The 17,358-nt window shown below is 41.7% G+C and overlaps 1 protein-coding gene across 14 annotated transcripts in view; it reads right to left on the reverse strand.

Moving 5' to 3' along the window:
• Positions 1 to 17,358, reverse strand: part of Atg7 (autophagy related 7) — a 298,368-nt gene that overhangs the window by 105,225 nt on the left and 175,785 nt on the right. For 2 of the 14 annotated variants that reach the window (XM_063238001.1, XM_063237997.1), the window contains one exon: positions 1,511 to 14,249. The exons of the other annotated variants lie outside the window; for them this stretch is intronic. In XM_063238001.1, coding sequence (XP_063094071.1) covers positions 14,231 to 14,249 — 19 coding nt within the window. In that variant the 3' untranslated portion in view covers positions 1,511 to 14,230. Of the gene's footprint in view, positions 1 to 1,510; positions 14,250 to 17,358 lie in introns of those variants that run through there. 14 annotated transcript variants of the gene reach the window in all.

A 17,358-nucleotide genomic window follows, 5' to 3' on the forward strand; every position in this document is an offset into this window, starting at 1 on the left:
AGACATTATGCTGAGTGTAAGAAGCCAGTACAGAAGGCCACATACTGTATGATTCCACTGATATGGGATGCCTGAACCAGAAAATCTATAGATACAGAAAATAAGTTAGTGCTTACTAGGGTCTGTGAGCAGAATAGTGTGTGTCTGTTAGGAGGGTTTGTTTGGGGAGTGATAAAAAATTCTGCAAATACATAATATGATGGTTGTACATGCTTTGGAATATACTGAAAAACTGCTTAAATGTATACTTTAAAATAGCAAATGTTGGGCCGGAGATTTAGCTCAGTGGTTGTAAGTGCCTGTCTGACAAGCACAAGGTTGTGAGTTTGATCCCCGGCAGCAAAAAAAAAAAAAGGCAAAGTTTCAGGTAGTATGTAAATTAAATCTTAATTAAACAAAATGCCTATACACAATGAACTGTTAGGAGGATCTCAGAGAATGCTCCTAAAGCAGCACAAGCATTACTCTAGGTAGGGAGATGGGCTCATAACTGCACCCTCTTCCTTCCCCAACCTTGCCTCATCTGCCCACTGCTTGCAAATGCTAATTTCAAGTGATGTGTCATTTCCTGCTGCCTAAGGAAGCACCAGGATCATTTCCTGTGACAACTGTTCACCAGTGAGTCACTTCCTGTTCACTAACTATGGGGCCCAGTTTATCATCTTAAAATCAAGAGCTCTTCTGAAGACCCTTGGAAAGATAAAGAATACATACAGTTAAGGAAAAGGGAGGGGGCAACAAAACCATCACGTTTCAGGGAGGGGAAAGGAACCACACACCTAACAAACATTCTTGATAGAATGCTAACTGTAAGGGAGAGGGGAGGGAGGACAGGGAGGAAGGAAAGGTACACAGGGAGGCGAGCTGAAAGAAGAGAAAAGATCTCTTTAAAATTCAAACATGAAAACAAAGTAGATTTCTGGCTTTACAAATTGAGTTAGCTAAAAAGTTTGAGCTCATAACCAGGATACTACATGATCGAAATATTTACAAATGGATGCTGTGACCAATCCCAATCTTTTTAGACCTGTAGGCCATAAACTTGAAGAGGGCTTCTTTCAAATGTTTAATATTTATCAACAAGAGTCAACTCAGAAGCAACTTGGAAACATGCAAGCAAGGAGTTGCTCCAAGAATAACAGGCAAATGCATTCACTGCTCCCTTCATTATTTACAGAGCCTGCTTTGGGCTTCAGGGTTCAGAAACCCAGGGTCTCCATGAAGCGGGCATCAATGGTCAGGGAGTCACTGGGTGTTTACGGACAGCTCACGTGATCACAGGACACTCATACCCTGGCCTCAGGTTGACCTGTAGTACTTTCTTCCCTGTTCCTTTGTTTCTCTTTGCTCTGTCTTCTTACTAGTTTTGAAAACCAAGTCAAGAGCAAGGAACCAAAGGACTTCCACTATTTAAGAATTAACATTTCAAATAGTCAAACATTTATGAGGAACTCTCCCCAAAGCACTTTTTTTCTTTCTCTTTCCAAAGCATTAGGGGTGGAATCCAGGGTTTACATACATGTCGGGAAAGTGCTCTAGGGCTGGGGATATAGCTCAGTGGCACGTTTCCTGAAAGACCAGCCTCAAATATGTAGAAAGTGGTCTACCACTGAACTGTGTCCCCACAGATAGCGGCTGCTGCCACCCCCATACTGTTATCATCACATCACTGCTATTATTTTGAGACAAGACCTTGCTAAGCTGCCTCAGACTTGGCAATCCTCAGCCTCTCAAGTACCTGGGGTTACAAGCACAGGCCTAGGTTTCCTGACTGCCTCCGAAACTCCAACAAACACATACACAAGCTATTTACAGGGAAAAATGTCCTTAAAATACATACATTAAATAAATACATACATTGAATCTATTTCTAAAATGACTCTTTTTCATTTTTCATTACCTAAACAGAAATAATCAGACAAGAACTATGCTAATGATTGGAAAAAGTCCAGAGATGTCCTAAATTTCAGGACAAGGGCCTGAGGATAGATGGGAGGGAGAAGGAATAAGAAGTCAACTACTTAGTGGTTGCAGGCAAGGCCAACAAGACCACTCCACATTCCTAAAAGTAGCAAAACCTTGACTCAAACCCTAGACAGCTACCTGTTAGATGTCATCGGGACACCTGTCATCTACAGTCCAGAAGTGGCAAGTACTTCTCTTTCTCGACTGCACAGTCCCAAGTTTCCCTTGCCCCTCTTATCTACAGCCTACATAGGTCTACACTCACAACTAATGCCTTTTTCCCCCCAAAAAGTGTGCTTAGCTTGGGAAATGTATTTCGAGCCACGATGTAGATCTGCTCTATCTAGTGCTGGGAGACCTTGTTCAATCTTTCCTGGCTGTCTGCAATGGCCCAATAAACCTCTTTATTTTAGAGCCCACTGGCTCTCCTAAGTTTGGATTTTGACATCTTGGACCATACTCGATGTCCTGCCCTACACGAGTGGCAAAAGGCACTTTGTGACAGAGAGCATGCAGTAGTAACAGGGATATGAAAAAGAGGAGCAAGGGGCCAGGGTCTCACTACTCACTCTCCGACGAGCAACCTTATAACTGGAAGGCCTCCCAGGAGCCCCTGCCTCTTTGAAGATTCAACCGTCTCCGATTGCACACTGCTGGGGACTAAGCCTTTAACATGCACCCAACGGGGACAGTTGAGATCCAAACGTCAGCATGGTACTTACCACCATCTAATATGGAAACTGGTTTTCTTTAGCACCTTTCCCTAACACTCTGATGTAGGCCTTATGAAAAGAAGTCTTCGCTCTTGGCAGAAAGAGCCAGGTTTCATTCAGAACCCTGAGTGACGGGTAATGTGTGGATTTGGCCTCAGTGAGTTTCATTTAGTTTCAGAATTGAGAAACCATGTGGGCACCATTTGGCAAGCAAGCTCCACTGAGAAGGCTACGCAAATTATTTTATACATTATTCTTCAAATCGGCAAGGCTCTTGAGGTCACTGTAGTAAATTAACAGCCCCTGGGCTGGAAAAAGCTCAGACACATGCTTGGTTTGATTAATGGAAGACTTGGTGGGGGGGAGACACACACCAATGTTTGAAACAACATTTAAAAGAATAAGGTGTTTTTATATTTAAAATTCAGATTCCTGTCTACTCTTTGAAGAAAAAGGAATCAGAATGGCCATATTATTCCCAAATTTCTTCAATTACATGAACACTGAGTGTTGGGTTGCAACTGCCCGTGAAGGGAACTCAGTCTTTAGCTGGTGTGGTCCTAGTTCCTTTAGGCTGTTATTGCCCGGGCCCCTGCAGGCTTGTGAATGCACATCCAAAAAGTTTACTGATGCTGACTTAAGTAGGTAGCAGGGATGATTAGGGTATTGGGAAACTTCCTCTGCCCTCAGACTCTCACAGGCTGTACCTGGCTGATACCAGATCGTATGATCTTTGGAAACTTTTTGTTAATCGCCTTAGGGGTGGACAAGTAGTCACTGAAAGATAAAGGCTGCCAGGCTGTGACCCTTCCTGGCTGGCAAAGAGAGCAGAATGAATGAGTGTGAAGGATGGGCATGCCCATGCCGACCTGTGTGCCGGGTAGCTGTTTTTACTGTAAACTTTTCCATTATGAACAATGCAGAGAAGTGTAAAGTTATCTACAGTGTAAAATACAGATGGGGTAAAACACAGTGAAAACAGCCCAGTCAAGAACCCCCAGAAGTTCCCAACGGGGCTGTGTGGCCAGGGACCTGTGTGATCGTGTGCTTACCTTCCTTGTGATTTCCATCTGGATCTGCCTCCTTAGGGCTGCTTACTTTAGCCTATGGCTGAAGGCCAAACTTACAAATTTACTATTTTGCATCTGATATTTAAACACTCAATATTGTGCTTCCAAGATACATGTTAGTTTGATGTTTTTTTGCTTCAGCTCAGCTGCACAGAGGCTTTATCAATTCCCAGGTCCATCAGGCCCAGCCCACCCCCACTTCAGTGCCCAGAGGGAACCCAGGCCCTAAACTAAGCAGTCCTCGCAGAAGCCGGCTCTTGCCTTTGTTAATCTCCTTCTGCTCTTCTCTGTGGTAATTTTTATCTTCTGTGTATGTTCTCATATTTGTTTGTACTTTAATGTTTTTTTTTTTCTGATTGGAGATAAATATTTGCTCGTTAATTTGGGGCCATTTTTAAGACTTTACATTTTTGATTAAATATCATACTATCTGTACCCTACAGCTCTCAATATGAAATATTTACTTGGTTAAAATACTTTTGACTTCCATTATAACATCTTTAACTAAGGAGTTATTTAGAAGCACATATTTAAAATTTCAAAAATATAAGGGTGATCTATTCTAGTTATCTGTTTTACAGGTTTCTAGTATAATTATTTTGGACTCAGAATACATACTGTGTTTAATATCACTCTAAAATTTGGTAAGATTTGCTAAATAATATACTCTATAATTCACTTATGGACGTACAAACGTTATATGGGCTTGAAAATAATGTACTTCATAGTTGGCTGTGGTGTTCTGTATGTATTTGTCTGCTAGAATATGTTTATTAATCATGTTGATCAAAGTTTTAATATCCCATCCTGATTTTTTTGTATGCTTTTTTTTTATCAGTTACTGAGAAGGGTTAAAGTTGTCTATGGTGACTAATGATTGTGTATTTCTAGTAGTTTTCTAAAGTTTTGTTTCTGTATGTTATATCCATATTATTAGGTACATAAAAATCTAGAATTCTCTTGCTCTTGAATTAAAGCTTATTATTACAAAGTAATAACACAAAGTAATTTTTTGCCTTAAAGTCTGTTTTCTGGTATTAATATAGCTCATTAGCTTTCCTATAACTAGTGTTCACACTGTACATACCTTTACCTCTCATTTTCATTTTGTATCCATATGTTTAACAGATATTGCTTAAACCATACATATAAATTTTAAAATCTAGTCTGATAATCTTTATCTTTCAACAACCAGAATCTGGTCAATTTATCTTAATCACAAATACCTGGAGGTTTAATTCTACCATTATTTCTTGTACACTGAATCTGCTTTACTTTTTCAGTGCTCCTTTTCCTCTTCCTTATATTGTTTTCATCATTAAATTTTTTCCCTCTATTAGTTGGAGGTCATATACTTTTGTTGTTTGATTTAGTCTAATAATTATGTTTTTGATTTATCACAGGAAAATGCTAACATCTTTGCCCTCCATTAACCCTCCATTCTGAGGTAAGAACCTCAGAATGGACCAATTTGCACTTGCCTCTTCCTCATCTTTTATGCTGTTTCTGGTATTTTATTTTAATTTATTTACTTTTTTGGTATCAGGGATCAAACTCACGACCTGGTGCTTGCCAGGCAGGCACTTGTGCCACTGAGCTAAATCCCCAGCCCTGGTCTTGCATTTTAAATCTTTTTTTTGTTGTTGTTTTTTAAGAGTCTCACCAAACATCTTATTGTCTTATACAGTGAATATTAATTTCTAGCTGCCCACATATTTATCACTTTCATCTTATTGTCTTATACAGTGAATATTAATTTCTAGCTGCCCACATATTTATCACTTTCTTTGTTGTTAGTTTTTCTGGCTTTCTGTCTTGGGTTACTTTCCTTCCATTTGCAGAATACTAGCTACAAACTGCTTTTATGAAAATGCTGCTTGTGGACACTGTCTCTATTTATAATAGTTAATCTTCAATTTTACTACTAAACAATACTTTGTGTCAGCTGAAAATTCTGGGCTGGCCAGTTATTTCTTTTTGTACACCGAAGTTGTTATTCCATTGTCTCCTTGATCTTTTCTGCCATGGACAATCCAACTCTAAGTCTGACATTTTTCTGAAGTTATCTTTAAGAGTTCCTTTTATATTTTATTTTATTTATTTATTTTTTGTCTTTTTCCTTTTTATCGGTACCAGGGTTCGAACTCACGACTGCCTGATTGCAAGGCAGGCGCTTATGCCGCTGAGCTAAATCCCCAGCCCCTATACTTTATTTTCTGAAGGGTCATTATAATGGAACAAGATGTGAATTTAGTTTCTATACTATTTGAATTTGCTGGACTTCTTGGATCTAAAATTTGAGGTCTTCCATCTGTTTAAAAGATATTTAGCAAGTAGTATCTTGCCATCTTTTTTCCTAAGACTCCAACTGTGATTACTAGACTTTGTTCCATGCTGTCTTTTCAAGTCCACTAATTTGATCTTCAATAGTATATAACTGCCTAAATATTCTATTTATTTTGATTTTGTATTTTCAATTCAAGAATTTGCTTTGTAATCTGCAGAGCAATATTACAGCTTTCAGTCCCAAATGAAAGCAAAGTTAATTTTCTATTTCCTTTAATTCTATACCTATAGTATCTTACAATCTGTCTGCTGAGTCCCACACTTTCTCTGGGTTTTTCTCTGTTGTCTGTTGCTTATGCTGGCTCTTGTGCCTGCTGTCTTCTCTCCTGGTACAGCTAAGTTACCTCTGTGCTGAACATCATGATAGAAAAATTATTTGTAGAAATAATCTGAAGACTAGGAACATGACGTTTTCTTCAACAAAGACTTCACTACGGCACCTACAGACATCAGCTAAATGGAATCTCTTAGCCCAAGTGATCCTCAGGTTTCTGGGCCAGTGTACTGCATGAACCTGCTACAGCAGCATGTGTCATCTTTCAGTCATCTTCCTCCCAGATGTATGTCTGCAGAGGTCCTCTCTCAAAACTGGAACAATTTATAAGGGTTTACAGGTTTGCCAAGACCTAGGTTCTAACTTTTATTTCTTTTGACCCTGAAAGGATACTAGGGGTGCCACTCAAAATCTCAACTTCCTTTCTGTAATAGGCAAAAGTGGCCCCAAAGCTAGGCTTACTCTTCTGTGTTCACATTCGCTCCAAAATCTCAATGCAGTAATTCCTCAGAATTTATTAGTTCTTAAACGTTTAAGAAGAGTTTTAGAAATAATTTGTGCAGCTTCTTCAGGTGACTTTAGTGAAAGGCAGTTTGAATTTCCTGGCCCATGACTAGTTAAGGTCAAAGCCTCCCGCGGCTCTGTGAGGTACTAAATCCCATGTCTGTGGTCTTTCCTCATCAACAACCGGCCTAGGTAAAAAGGCCCTATATAGTCTTTAAAGAACAGTACCAGCTCTCGTTGGTGGTAACTTACTGTCAGAATGCAGAGGAATGGTACAAGATGAGGAATCAAGGTAAAGTCCCTGTACCTTATTGTTCTATTACCATCGACAAAGGAGGGGAATGATAATACCTCTGTACATATCGGATTATATGAAGAAATGCAAAACAGCCTGAGGAAGCCTACAAAACTAACAGAAATTATAGCTCACTTCCCTCCTTCCTGTGCCCTGTGAGCAAACCATTCATCCAGGGCCCAGGCTAATGTATCATGGCAGGCCAGGGTCAGCTGACACTTCAAGTCATTTGTCAAGCTGCAACATTATACAAGACACAGTATTCCAGGACCAAAGGGAGACTTCTATATTACCTGTTACATTCATCTGTTTTATTAACACACATCCATGCATACAGACACTTCCTTCTTCCCATTTCCCCGCTAGGGAAGCTGGGTTTGATGTGCCCTGTATTCTGGGGGTGGCTAGTACAAGCTTAACCATGGCAGCTGTCTAAACCTACACCAGAGGCTCCCTAATGAGTACAAAAGATTGTGTAAGTAACTGATGAAAATACTAGTGTTCAATATACTCCTTTTAACAGAAATATTATATACAGGAATCTCTAACTTTGTATATCTGTGTGAGTTACAAGCATCTGGCAGCTGGGTGAGGTGGCACACCTGCAATCTCAGCACTTGGGAGGCTGAGACAGGAGAACTGCAGCAAGCCCCAGGCCAGCCTGAACTACATATGGAGAACAAACAAGTAAGAGTCTGGCAAACTACACAGTTCAAACTCTTCAGCAGCACTCTGTACCAAAGGCTCTGGTCCAGGGTCCGGATACTTTAAACTGATCCAACTAAAAGGCTAGCTAGGCCCTGAAATGAGAGAATATCTCTGCATTTGTCTCTGTTGAACTTTGGAAGTGAGATATATCTCATAAGACCATGGGCTGGGGCTTTTCCTGGTCTGTAAGAACACACTGAATGCACAATTTTTGTATTTGCTTGCTAATAAACACTTCTATGCATGGCAAAAATTGGTTTGAGACTTGATTTAATTACAGGCTGCCTGGTGACATGATAACCTCTACTACTGGGAGCTCCCAGCATCTCATAGAAAGACTTGGCAGAGTTGGGAGGAGGCAAACTAGCTGGGTTCAGCTTGCAGCAACTGTGGGGCAGCACAATTCCCAAATGCAGCCTGCTGGGACACAGCCTCAAAGAGGGAATATCAGGATTTTCATCATGCTGATGCACAAATTTGCCATCCTAGAGCTTCCAAGAGAAAGGCTGTTTCTCCTCAGCGAGAAAACCACAGGAAGCTACAGAGACAGCTTTGGGGTGTGGGTCTGGCTGGGTCTCAGAGCCTGCCAAAAATACCATTGTCCTGTTTCATGGCCCCTACAATGCAAAGATGCCCAAACTTTTAAAAATCATTTTGCCCAAACCACCCAGACTCTGTATTCTACTCAAAATTGAACCAATACCTACAACTGAAAGCCAATAGGTGGGAGGTAACCTAACTTCAAGTAAATGCAAAACAGAAGCAATGCAGTTTCAAAACAGTCCTGCCTTGGATCTACAGCAGCTCCCTGTGCCTAGCCTCCAAATGGCTTTTTAAAATGCTTGAGCTGAAAATCAACGGAAATAGGAACATGAATTATGTTTGTTATGACCAATTTAGGAGGCAAAGCTTTCAACTCTCATTGCCATCCTGTGCCTGGGCTGCCGGGAACCTAGACAGCTGCTGTAGCTCACAGGCTGTAGCTCAGATGACAGTCTGAAATGCAGGCATGAGAATACTGTGCATTGCTTTGCATTATCAGGGCTCCCCACTAAGTGGTGCAGGCCCCCATACAGGTGGTGCAGTTTACCCACCAGTCCTTGAAGCTGCCAAACACTGACAGCAGTATCACTTCCCCTTAGGGAGCAGAATGGAATTCTGTGGATTAATCCTCCCCACACTGCTGTGTATGAGGTGTTCAGTAGGATGGGTAAGTGAACTGCAGGTTGGAAATCAGGTCTTGCATGTCTTTCTTTTTTCTCCCTCCTCCTCCTCCTCCTCCTCCTCATTCTCTGTCTCTGTCTCTCTCTCTCTGTTGTATTTTCAAGACACGGTTTCAATATGCAGTTCAGGCTGGCCTTGAATTTGCAGTAATACTCCTGCCTCGGCCTCCTAAGAGCAGGGATTACAGGCACGCTTGACCATGCTGGCTCGTGTCATTTCTAAGCCAACTGTCCTCTTTGTCTGATTGCCAGCCACTTCACAGGATACTGGAAGGGGACACTGGGAAGGTTTCCATTAACCAATGCCAAGAACAGAGAAGCTCTGCTGTGCCAAGAGGATTAAAGCACAGCAGCTAATCCTCCCTGCTCTCAGCGCACTGGCCACCAACCCATTTATAGCTGCAGCAGGAAGGAGCAGGGTGGCTGAGGCTGGAGAAAGGCATCCAAGAAGTATGTGTGACGGGGATGTGGACAACTGTGCTGGCAGCAAGAGGATCATCCTGGGACTCTTCTGTCCCTGCCTCTGAAGCACAGAGGAACGTAAAAGCTAAGGAAGGCAAAAAAGCAGCCTCTCCCCAGGTGCACGTCACAGGGGGAGGGCCACAGGAATTCCCAGATAGCTCAGCCTCAGGAAGTAAGGGAATTCACCCTCCCAATGCAAGCTCCTGGGAGCAGCAAACTCATGCTGCATTCCAGTTCATTACTGAACACATGGGTAGATGGCCTAGGTGAACAGGAAGGGAAAGCAAAGAAAAAGACAAGACTCTAATAACCTGCACATTGACATTCATGCCTCTCAAAGTCATGTTCTCTTTTAAAGAGAACTGTGCATCCCTTTTATTGACTTCTAAAGACAGAAATGTGAAAGGGAATTAGGATGGCACCTGATCTCACACAAAACGAACAATCCAAATACATAGTGCCCACAACCCCATGGGAGGCTCTTACTATATTTTCATAGCCACTAAAACTGTCCCTAAGGAAAGTAGAGCTCAGCAAGTAAGCTACTTCCTCCAGATCACAGTTAGTGAGGAGCAGTTGAAACTTAGCTCATTTGCTGCTGTAACTAAGGCTACTCCCTCAGGCCCACCCTCAAAGGTCAAGAATTTACCACTGCCAAGGCCAGGAAGAGGAGCCCTTTTTACTGTGAGCAGCAATAATTTCAAGAATCATCTGAGGTTTCAGGGTGGCACAGTCTCCTCCAGAAGGTGCTGTGGAAGGGCCACCTACCCAGCCTGCATAGTGGACAACATGCGATAGACCACCACAGTTTCTGGTCCAGGTACACTCCGATTACACTCAACAGGAGCCCCTGAGGCCTTCTGGACCAAGAACAGGGAATGCCCTCCCATGTTCTCACGTCCTTGTCAGTATCCTTCCCAGCAGTACAGTTTTTGTTACAGAGGTCTTTTACTTTCTTGGTTAGGTTAGTCCCTAGGTATTCACATTTTCTAAGAAGCTATTATGAATGGGTTTTCCCGATTTCTTTCTCATGGGCTCTTTGTTGTTGCATAAGAGCACTACAGAGTTTTATGTATGTATTTTGTATAGTTCCACTTTGCTGAATTTATTAGCTCTTTGTTGTTGTTTTGCTTTTGGAGATATAGTCTTGCTACACACGAAAGGCTGGCCTTGAAGTCACTATGAAGTCTAGGTTGGTTTTGAATTTGTGATCCTCCTGCCTCACCCTCTCAAGTGCCAGGATTGTAGGTGTGTTCTCTCATGCCTGGCTATTTGTTTATTGGTCCTAGGAGTCAGGGAACTTTCTATGTAAGAATCATGTCATCTGCATGTAAGGATATTATGCATTCTTCCTTTCCTATCGGAACCTCTGAATCTTCCTTCTCTTTTCTCCTTTTTCCTCCTTCTCCTCTTTCATTTTCTTTCCCTCCTTGGAGACACAGTTTCACTATGAGGTCCAGGCTAGCCTTGAACTCATGGTAGTCCTCCTGCCTCAGTCTCTCCGAGTGCTGGGACTACAAATGTATGCCACCACACCTGACGAGTTCCTTTTTAATTCTTCTTGCCTGATTGCACTGGCTAAAATTCTGAGCATTATGTTGAACAGGAGAAGTGGTAGTGGACACACTTGTCTTGCTCCTGATTTGAGTGGGAATATTTTCAGTTTTTCCCACCTTAGTATAATGTTGGCATGCATTTGTCCTAATTGGCTTTTATCATTTTATGGAAAGGTCCTTCCACACCAATGTTTGTCAGGGTTGTGTATGTGTATATACTATGAATGGGCATTAGATTTTTTTTTTTTGGTCTTTTTCGTTTTTATCAGTACCAGGGATCGCGACTGCCTGCTTGTAAGGCAGACGCTTATGCCGCTGAGCTAAATCCCCAGCCCCTTGGGCATTAGATTTTGACAGTGGCTTTTTCTTTGTCTTTTGAGATGATCATGTGATTTCTGTTCTTGCTTCTGTGATGCATTACACTTAGTGTTTATATATGCTAAACCATTCTTGTGTCCTTGGAATAAAGTCAATTTGAGGAGCTTTACATCTATATTTACTATGGAGACTGGTCTATGCTTTTTGTTAAGTACTTGTCCAGGTTTGATTTCAGGGGAGTATTCATGTTCAATTTTCCCTGGTGTTCTCGTGAAATTCAGTGGTGAATCCACAAGGTCCTAGGATTTTCTTACTTTGTAGGTTGTTACTGGTGACTGTTCAGGATTTTTGTATCTTCTTGGTTCAGTTTTGGTAATTCACATATGCCTAGGAATCTATTCATTTCTTCTACATTTTCCAGTTTATAGGAATACATGTTTCCAAAGTAGATACTAACAATCCTCTGGATTTTGGTGATGTCTGTTACAATTTCACCTTTTCATTTCCAATTGCATTCACAGCTATACACTTCCTTTTTAGGACTTTTTTCACTGTGTTCGATAGGTTCTGGTATGGTATATTGCCATTATTGTTTAGTTTTAGGCGTATTTAATTTTTTCCCTTGATTTCTTTTGTGACCATAGATCTAATGTGATCCCCATCAAAATACTATCAGCTTTTTTTTTTTTATAGAACTAGAAAAAGTAATTCCAAAATTTATGTGGAACCAGAAGAGACACAGAATAGCCAAAGCAATCCTGGGCAACAAGAGCAGAGGAGGAGGCATCACAATCCAAATATCAAGTTATGCTACAAAGCTATGGTAATAACAATAGTATGGTACTGGCACAAACTGACAAACAATAAAATAAAGCATGCAGGAAACAGTTCCAACCACCACTGGCCACCTGATTTTTCTGACAAAGGAATGATAATGCACACTGGAGAAAAGACAGCTTCTTTAATAAGGGGTGCTGGGAAAACCAGTTATTACAAGCAAAGAATGAATCTTGATGCATGTCTATCACCTTGTACTACAATCAAGTACAAAATGGATCAAAGACCTATATTTAAGAACAGGAACACTGAATCTACTGGGGGAAAAATGGTAAAACTCTTAAAGACATAAGCAAAAGCAAAGACTTCCTGAGCAGAACCCTAACTGCCTAAGAAATAATACCAAGTATCATCAAATGTGATTATACCAAGTTACAAAGTGTCTAGACAGCAAACAACACAACCAACAGCAGAAAGAGACAACCTACAGATTGGGAAAAATGTTTTGCACCTACTCCTCGAACACAGGACTCATATCTTAGAATATATGAAGAATGCAAAGAAACTACACCCTCAAAAATAAAAGACTCAACCAAAAAAAGGGCAACTGAAACGAACAGACATTTCTCAGAGGAAGTACAAAGCAGCACCAAATATATGAAAAATGCTCAGTATCTCTGGCCATTAGAGAAATGCAAATCAAAACAACATTGAGATGCCACCTTATTCCAGTAAGCATGGCCACCACCATCAAGGACTCAAAAATCAAATTCTGGCAAGAACATGGGGGAAAGGGAAACTTTCTACACTGCTGGTGGGAATGTAAACTAGTACAAGCACTGTGGAGATCAGTACAGAGATTTCTCAAAAAACTAAAACCAGAAATTCCACTTGATCTAGCTATACCACTCCTTCTCAAAAGAGTTACAGTCATCATACTATGGTGATACATACAGAACCATGAAGTAGCATAAGTCACAACAGTTCAATCAGGAAAGTGGCCTCCATGCCCATAAACAGGTGAGCTGATAAAGAAAATGTGGTACTTATGAAACAATAGAGTACTACTCAGCCATAAAAGAGGATACATTTGAGCCATTTGTAGAAAAATAAATGGAGTTTAAGACTGTAATCTTAAGTGAAATGAAGGTTAAATATTCCATCACTTCCCTAACATGAAACCCAAAATACAGAGCAAGATAAGAGCCATGTTAAGAAATAGGGAGGCAGACTCTGTAGAGAAAGAGGAGCAGGGGAATGGGGGGTGCTGGTAAAAATGATCAAGTTGCAGTATGAGTATGTACTGAGTCCCAGGATAAATGTAATCACTGTGTCTTGCAAACATACAATAATAAAAATCTTTATTTAAAAAAAAAACAAAAACAAGGACAGTGAGTGATCAGGCCAAGGCAGCAAATGAAGCCCCGGCCATGGCTGTTTCCTGAGTGGTGACAGGATCCATCTGAAAGTCACCTTGCTCTTGTTTAGTTTTTCAAAACCTGCCTACCTTCTGATCCAAATCCATGCTCCTTAGCAGGCAGGTCACTCTAATGATAAAATCTGACTTGGTGAGGAGGGAAGAGTTGAGGGGAGGATAGAGGGGGAAAAAAGAGAAATCTGTCCTGGCGCTTCAACAGTTTTACAGAAGGTTTTACTCAGGTGACAATCGGTGATCTCTGAGAAAGAGGGAAGCTGAGCTCAGGTTCCGTGTCTGAGGTGCTCAGTAGGACTTAACTCAGCAAGGAGCCATCCATCGTCACTGTCCCATGTCCTGCTGCTGTCATTTACTCTCCCTTGGAAGTCCCGAAGGGAGCTGGAGAGCCAGGAGGAACTCGAGCACTTCCCCTGGCTTCACGGAGGACAGATGTGGCTCTTACCTGGATTTCCGTCCTTGACTGGAGCCCAGGAAGTCCCGAGAAAGGTGCAAGTGGAGCCAGGCATGGTGGAACATGCACATAATCCCAGAACTCTGGGAGGCTGAGGCAGGAAGATCACAAATTCAGGTCTAGCTCAGACAATTTAGTGACTTAGGGAGATCCTGTCTCAAAATAAAATTTAAAAAGAGCTGAAGATTCAGCTTAGTGCAAAGGCCCCAGGTTTGATCCTCATAGCACACAAAAATTTTTAAAAAGCAAATGCTTCAGTGAGTCCAGAGCTGCCTAGAGACACACACTCTCTGGCATCAGGATGACAGGTGAGTTTCTGCACAAGGTGATGCAGCTATCTGACATCTCCGAGCCATCCTTGGGAGAGACTGAGCAGTTACCCTGTGATACTGCCCCTTCCCAAGACGCTGAAGCATGCGTCCGGTCTGTTCATGAAGCAGCCCTGTCTGTGCACGTGCTAATGTGGACATCCTCTAACCCCTTAAGCATCTGTCACACTCAGTGTGATGGCTGTACACTCAGGATGCCTTACCAGTCATCAGTTATGCCAAGGAAGAGACACGTGACATGTTTCTTTTTTGTTAGGATAAAACATTAACACAACTTTCATGGTAAAAGTTACTTAAAATTAGGGAAGGTCAGACACTCTAGAGTTGGCATCAATCGTGTAATATCTACAAACAAGTCGTAAGAACAACAGCTTCTCGGCAAGAAGACATTCACAAACAGTTCTTTCACATCTGCCATGGCACAGTCCACAGTGGTGAGTACCCAGAAATGTCTGCCCAGGATACTGGAAAGCCTTCTAAAAAAATAAAATAGAGATATTCAAAACTTCTGCAGGAGGCACGCCAGGGAGAGAACAAGTCAGTGTCTCCTGAGATCCAGCCATGTTGGAACTTGGGGGGCTGAGCAAGAAAGCAATGAGCCAGCCTTCCTGATTAGAGGGGGTGGTGCAAGCAAGCAGTGGGCACAGCAGGAAAAGAACAAGTCAGGGGGGCTGGGGATTTAGCTCAGCGGCATAAGCGCCTGCCTTGCAAGCAGGCAGTCGTGAGTTGGATCCCTGGTACCGATAAAAAGGAAGAAGACAAAAAAAAAAAAAAAAAAAAAAGAACAAGCCAGGGTCTCCCGTAAGCCTACCAGTGCTAAGAATCAAATGTCTCTTCCCGCTCCCCCACTTAGTAACTGGATGGTGTGGAGGTCAGCTGGGAATTGATAGCAACTAAGGCACATAAAGCAACTAAATGCTTGCATCATTTGGCTGATTATGCTGACCTGGGGCTAGAGGTCTGAGCATCTCTTGTGAGGGTGACAGTATGCGATATAGCAAATAGGGGGGTTTCCTATCTTTTCTTTGAAGGCAAATACTGTTTTCACTGTTTTGCTTTGTTCTGATTGTTTTGCTCTATTCAATATTCTGTTTTGATTGGCTTTATAAAGGTCTGTCTTTGGTTTGATTTTGCTATACCTAGTTAAATAGACAACTATTGTGAATATAACAAGATATACTATGGTACCTATTACTGTTATCCCGGTATTCTGCTCTGAAGATCTGTACCATTTTCACTGCATTGTCTCAATTGGCTTTCTCTGTCTTGTTGTATTTTACTACTTTCTTTCCTTTTTTTTTTTTTTTTTTTACTACTTTCAAAATAAAAATACAAACAATTCTGTAGGAGAGCAAGCAAAAGCCTCCAAAGGATGCCAGAATGTGTCCTTTCATGTAATATGAAGTTGCCAATGATGAATCCCAAGTCTCTTCTTCTAATACACTCTGGAAACCATCTTCCAACACAATAACAAATCATCGAAAGCATCAACTAAAGCCAGTGAGATAGTAATGGCTGGGAAGCAGCTCAGCTGTATAAACATGCAGACTACAGTGGAGCCTTCAGTAATGCTCTTGCCTGGGGCTGAGTTGCCACGCCTGTGCTGGGATCCTACCAGGCCTGTGCTCCTGCAGGCATGGTCTTCCTTCTTTTCCCTTCCTTTATGCTGTTCATTTATTCATCTACCAAATCATTACTTACTCTCACTATCCAAAACATATTTATTTGCATCATGCCATTTCCCAGGAAATAGCTATTCTTTCCAACTTAGGTGCATTAGTTGGGTAGAGATGTTCACATAGCTGCATATACCTGAATTATATTATTGTGTGATGCATAACTTAACTACCTTGTTGAGGAAAATATTGTCAGAAATTTCAGAGGCTGTCTTAGCTACCATCATACTATCCAAAAATACATCATGTAATTATTTACCTGAATTTTGTGACAGGAGTCATTAAAAAGAACTCGTGAATATATATTTGGGTATTAAAAATATTCCATTAAGTAAGTGCTCACACAGCTATAACACAATCATGTAGGGATAGACATACGTGGACACCAAAGCTTTCCCAGTTCAAGCTGATGTTGCCCTTATTTCAATGGTTCGGAAACAGTTCCTCTAAGTTTCTCACGAACTGTGAAACCAAGAGGAGCAGAGGAAGAGGAAGATGGGTGTCTTTAGAAACAGGACAGGTAAGAGGGAGTGTGAGGCAAGAGGGGATGCCCTGGAAACTGTTGGGGAGAGGCTTAGCACCTGGATATCCAACTTCTTTTCAGGAGCCAGACAGGTTGGTGCACCTGGGCCTAAAGAAATAAAATTATCGGAATGTGAGACTACACAGTCTCAGAGTCATGAGAGAAAAACAGGTTGATCCCTGCATAACCATTTTCTATAGTTACAAAAAGAGTCCCTAAAGAGAGCTGGTGACTTCCAGAAGCCATTAGGAGAGTCATGGTGCAGATGGGGCAGGTAATGGTGCCCATCTCCTGGTGTTTTGTTCGGAGAGTTTGGGAATGCTACCAAGGATCACCTTTGGCAAGCATGCCTGACTGGGCCACACAGCAGGGCGCCACCAATGTGGTCTGCAGAATGTTCATGGTTCTGCCTCCTTCGGGGAACAGGGCAACCACTCTCAAAATCTATAAGCTGAAATTGGGGTAGAGGTTAAAGAGAAAAGATTATTCCAAACCAAAAGGAACCCAGACTTTAAATATCCCAAAGAGCACTCTTGGGCAGGCTGTCTAGACAGTCACCTAAGAAGAATACAGCTCAGAACTTGCCCTGTGGATGATAAAAGGGATCTTGTAAGAAAAAAAAAACAAAAAAAAAAAAACTGTGTTCAGACAGGCTCTGCATGTCTCTGTGACAGCAGATGACAGGGCGTGCAGTAGGCAGCACAACTCTTAACTGCTGGGGCAGTGGAGCCAT

The sequence above is a fragment of the Cavia porcellus genome, unplaced genomic scaffold (assembly GCF_034190915.1).
Source record: "Cavia porcellus strain 051 isolate PalLab524CR breed Dunkin Hartley unplaced genomic scaffold, mCavPor4.1 scaffold_27, whole genome shotgun sequence".
Lineage (NCBI taxonomy): Eukaryota > Metazoa > Chordata > Mammalia > Rodentia > Caviidae > Cavia > Cavia porcellus.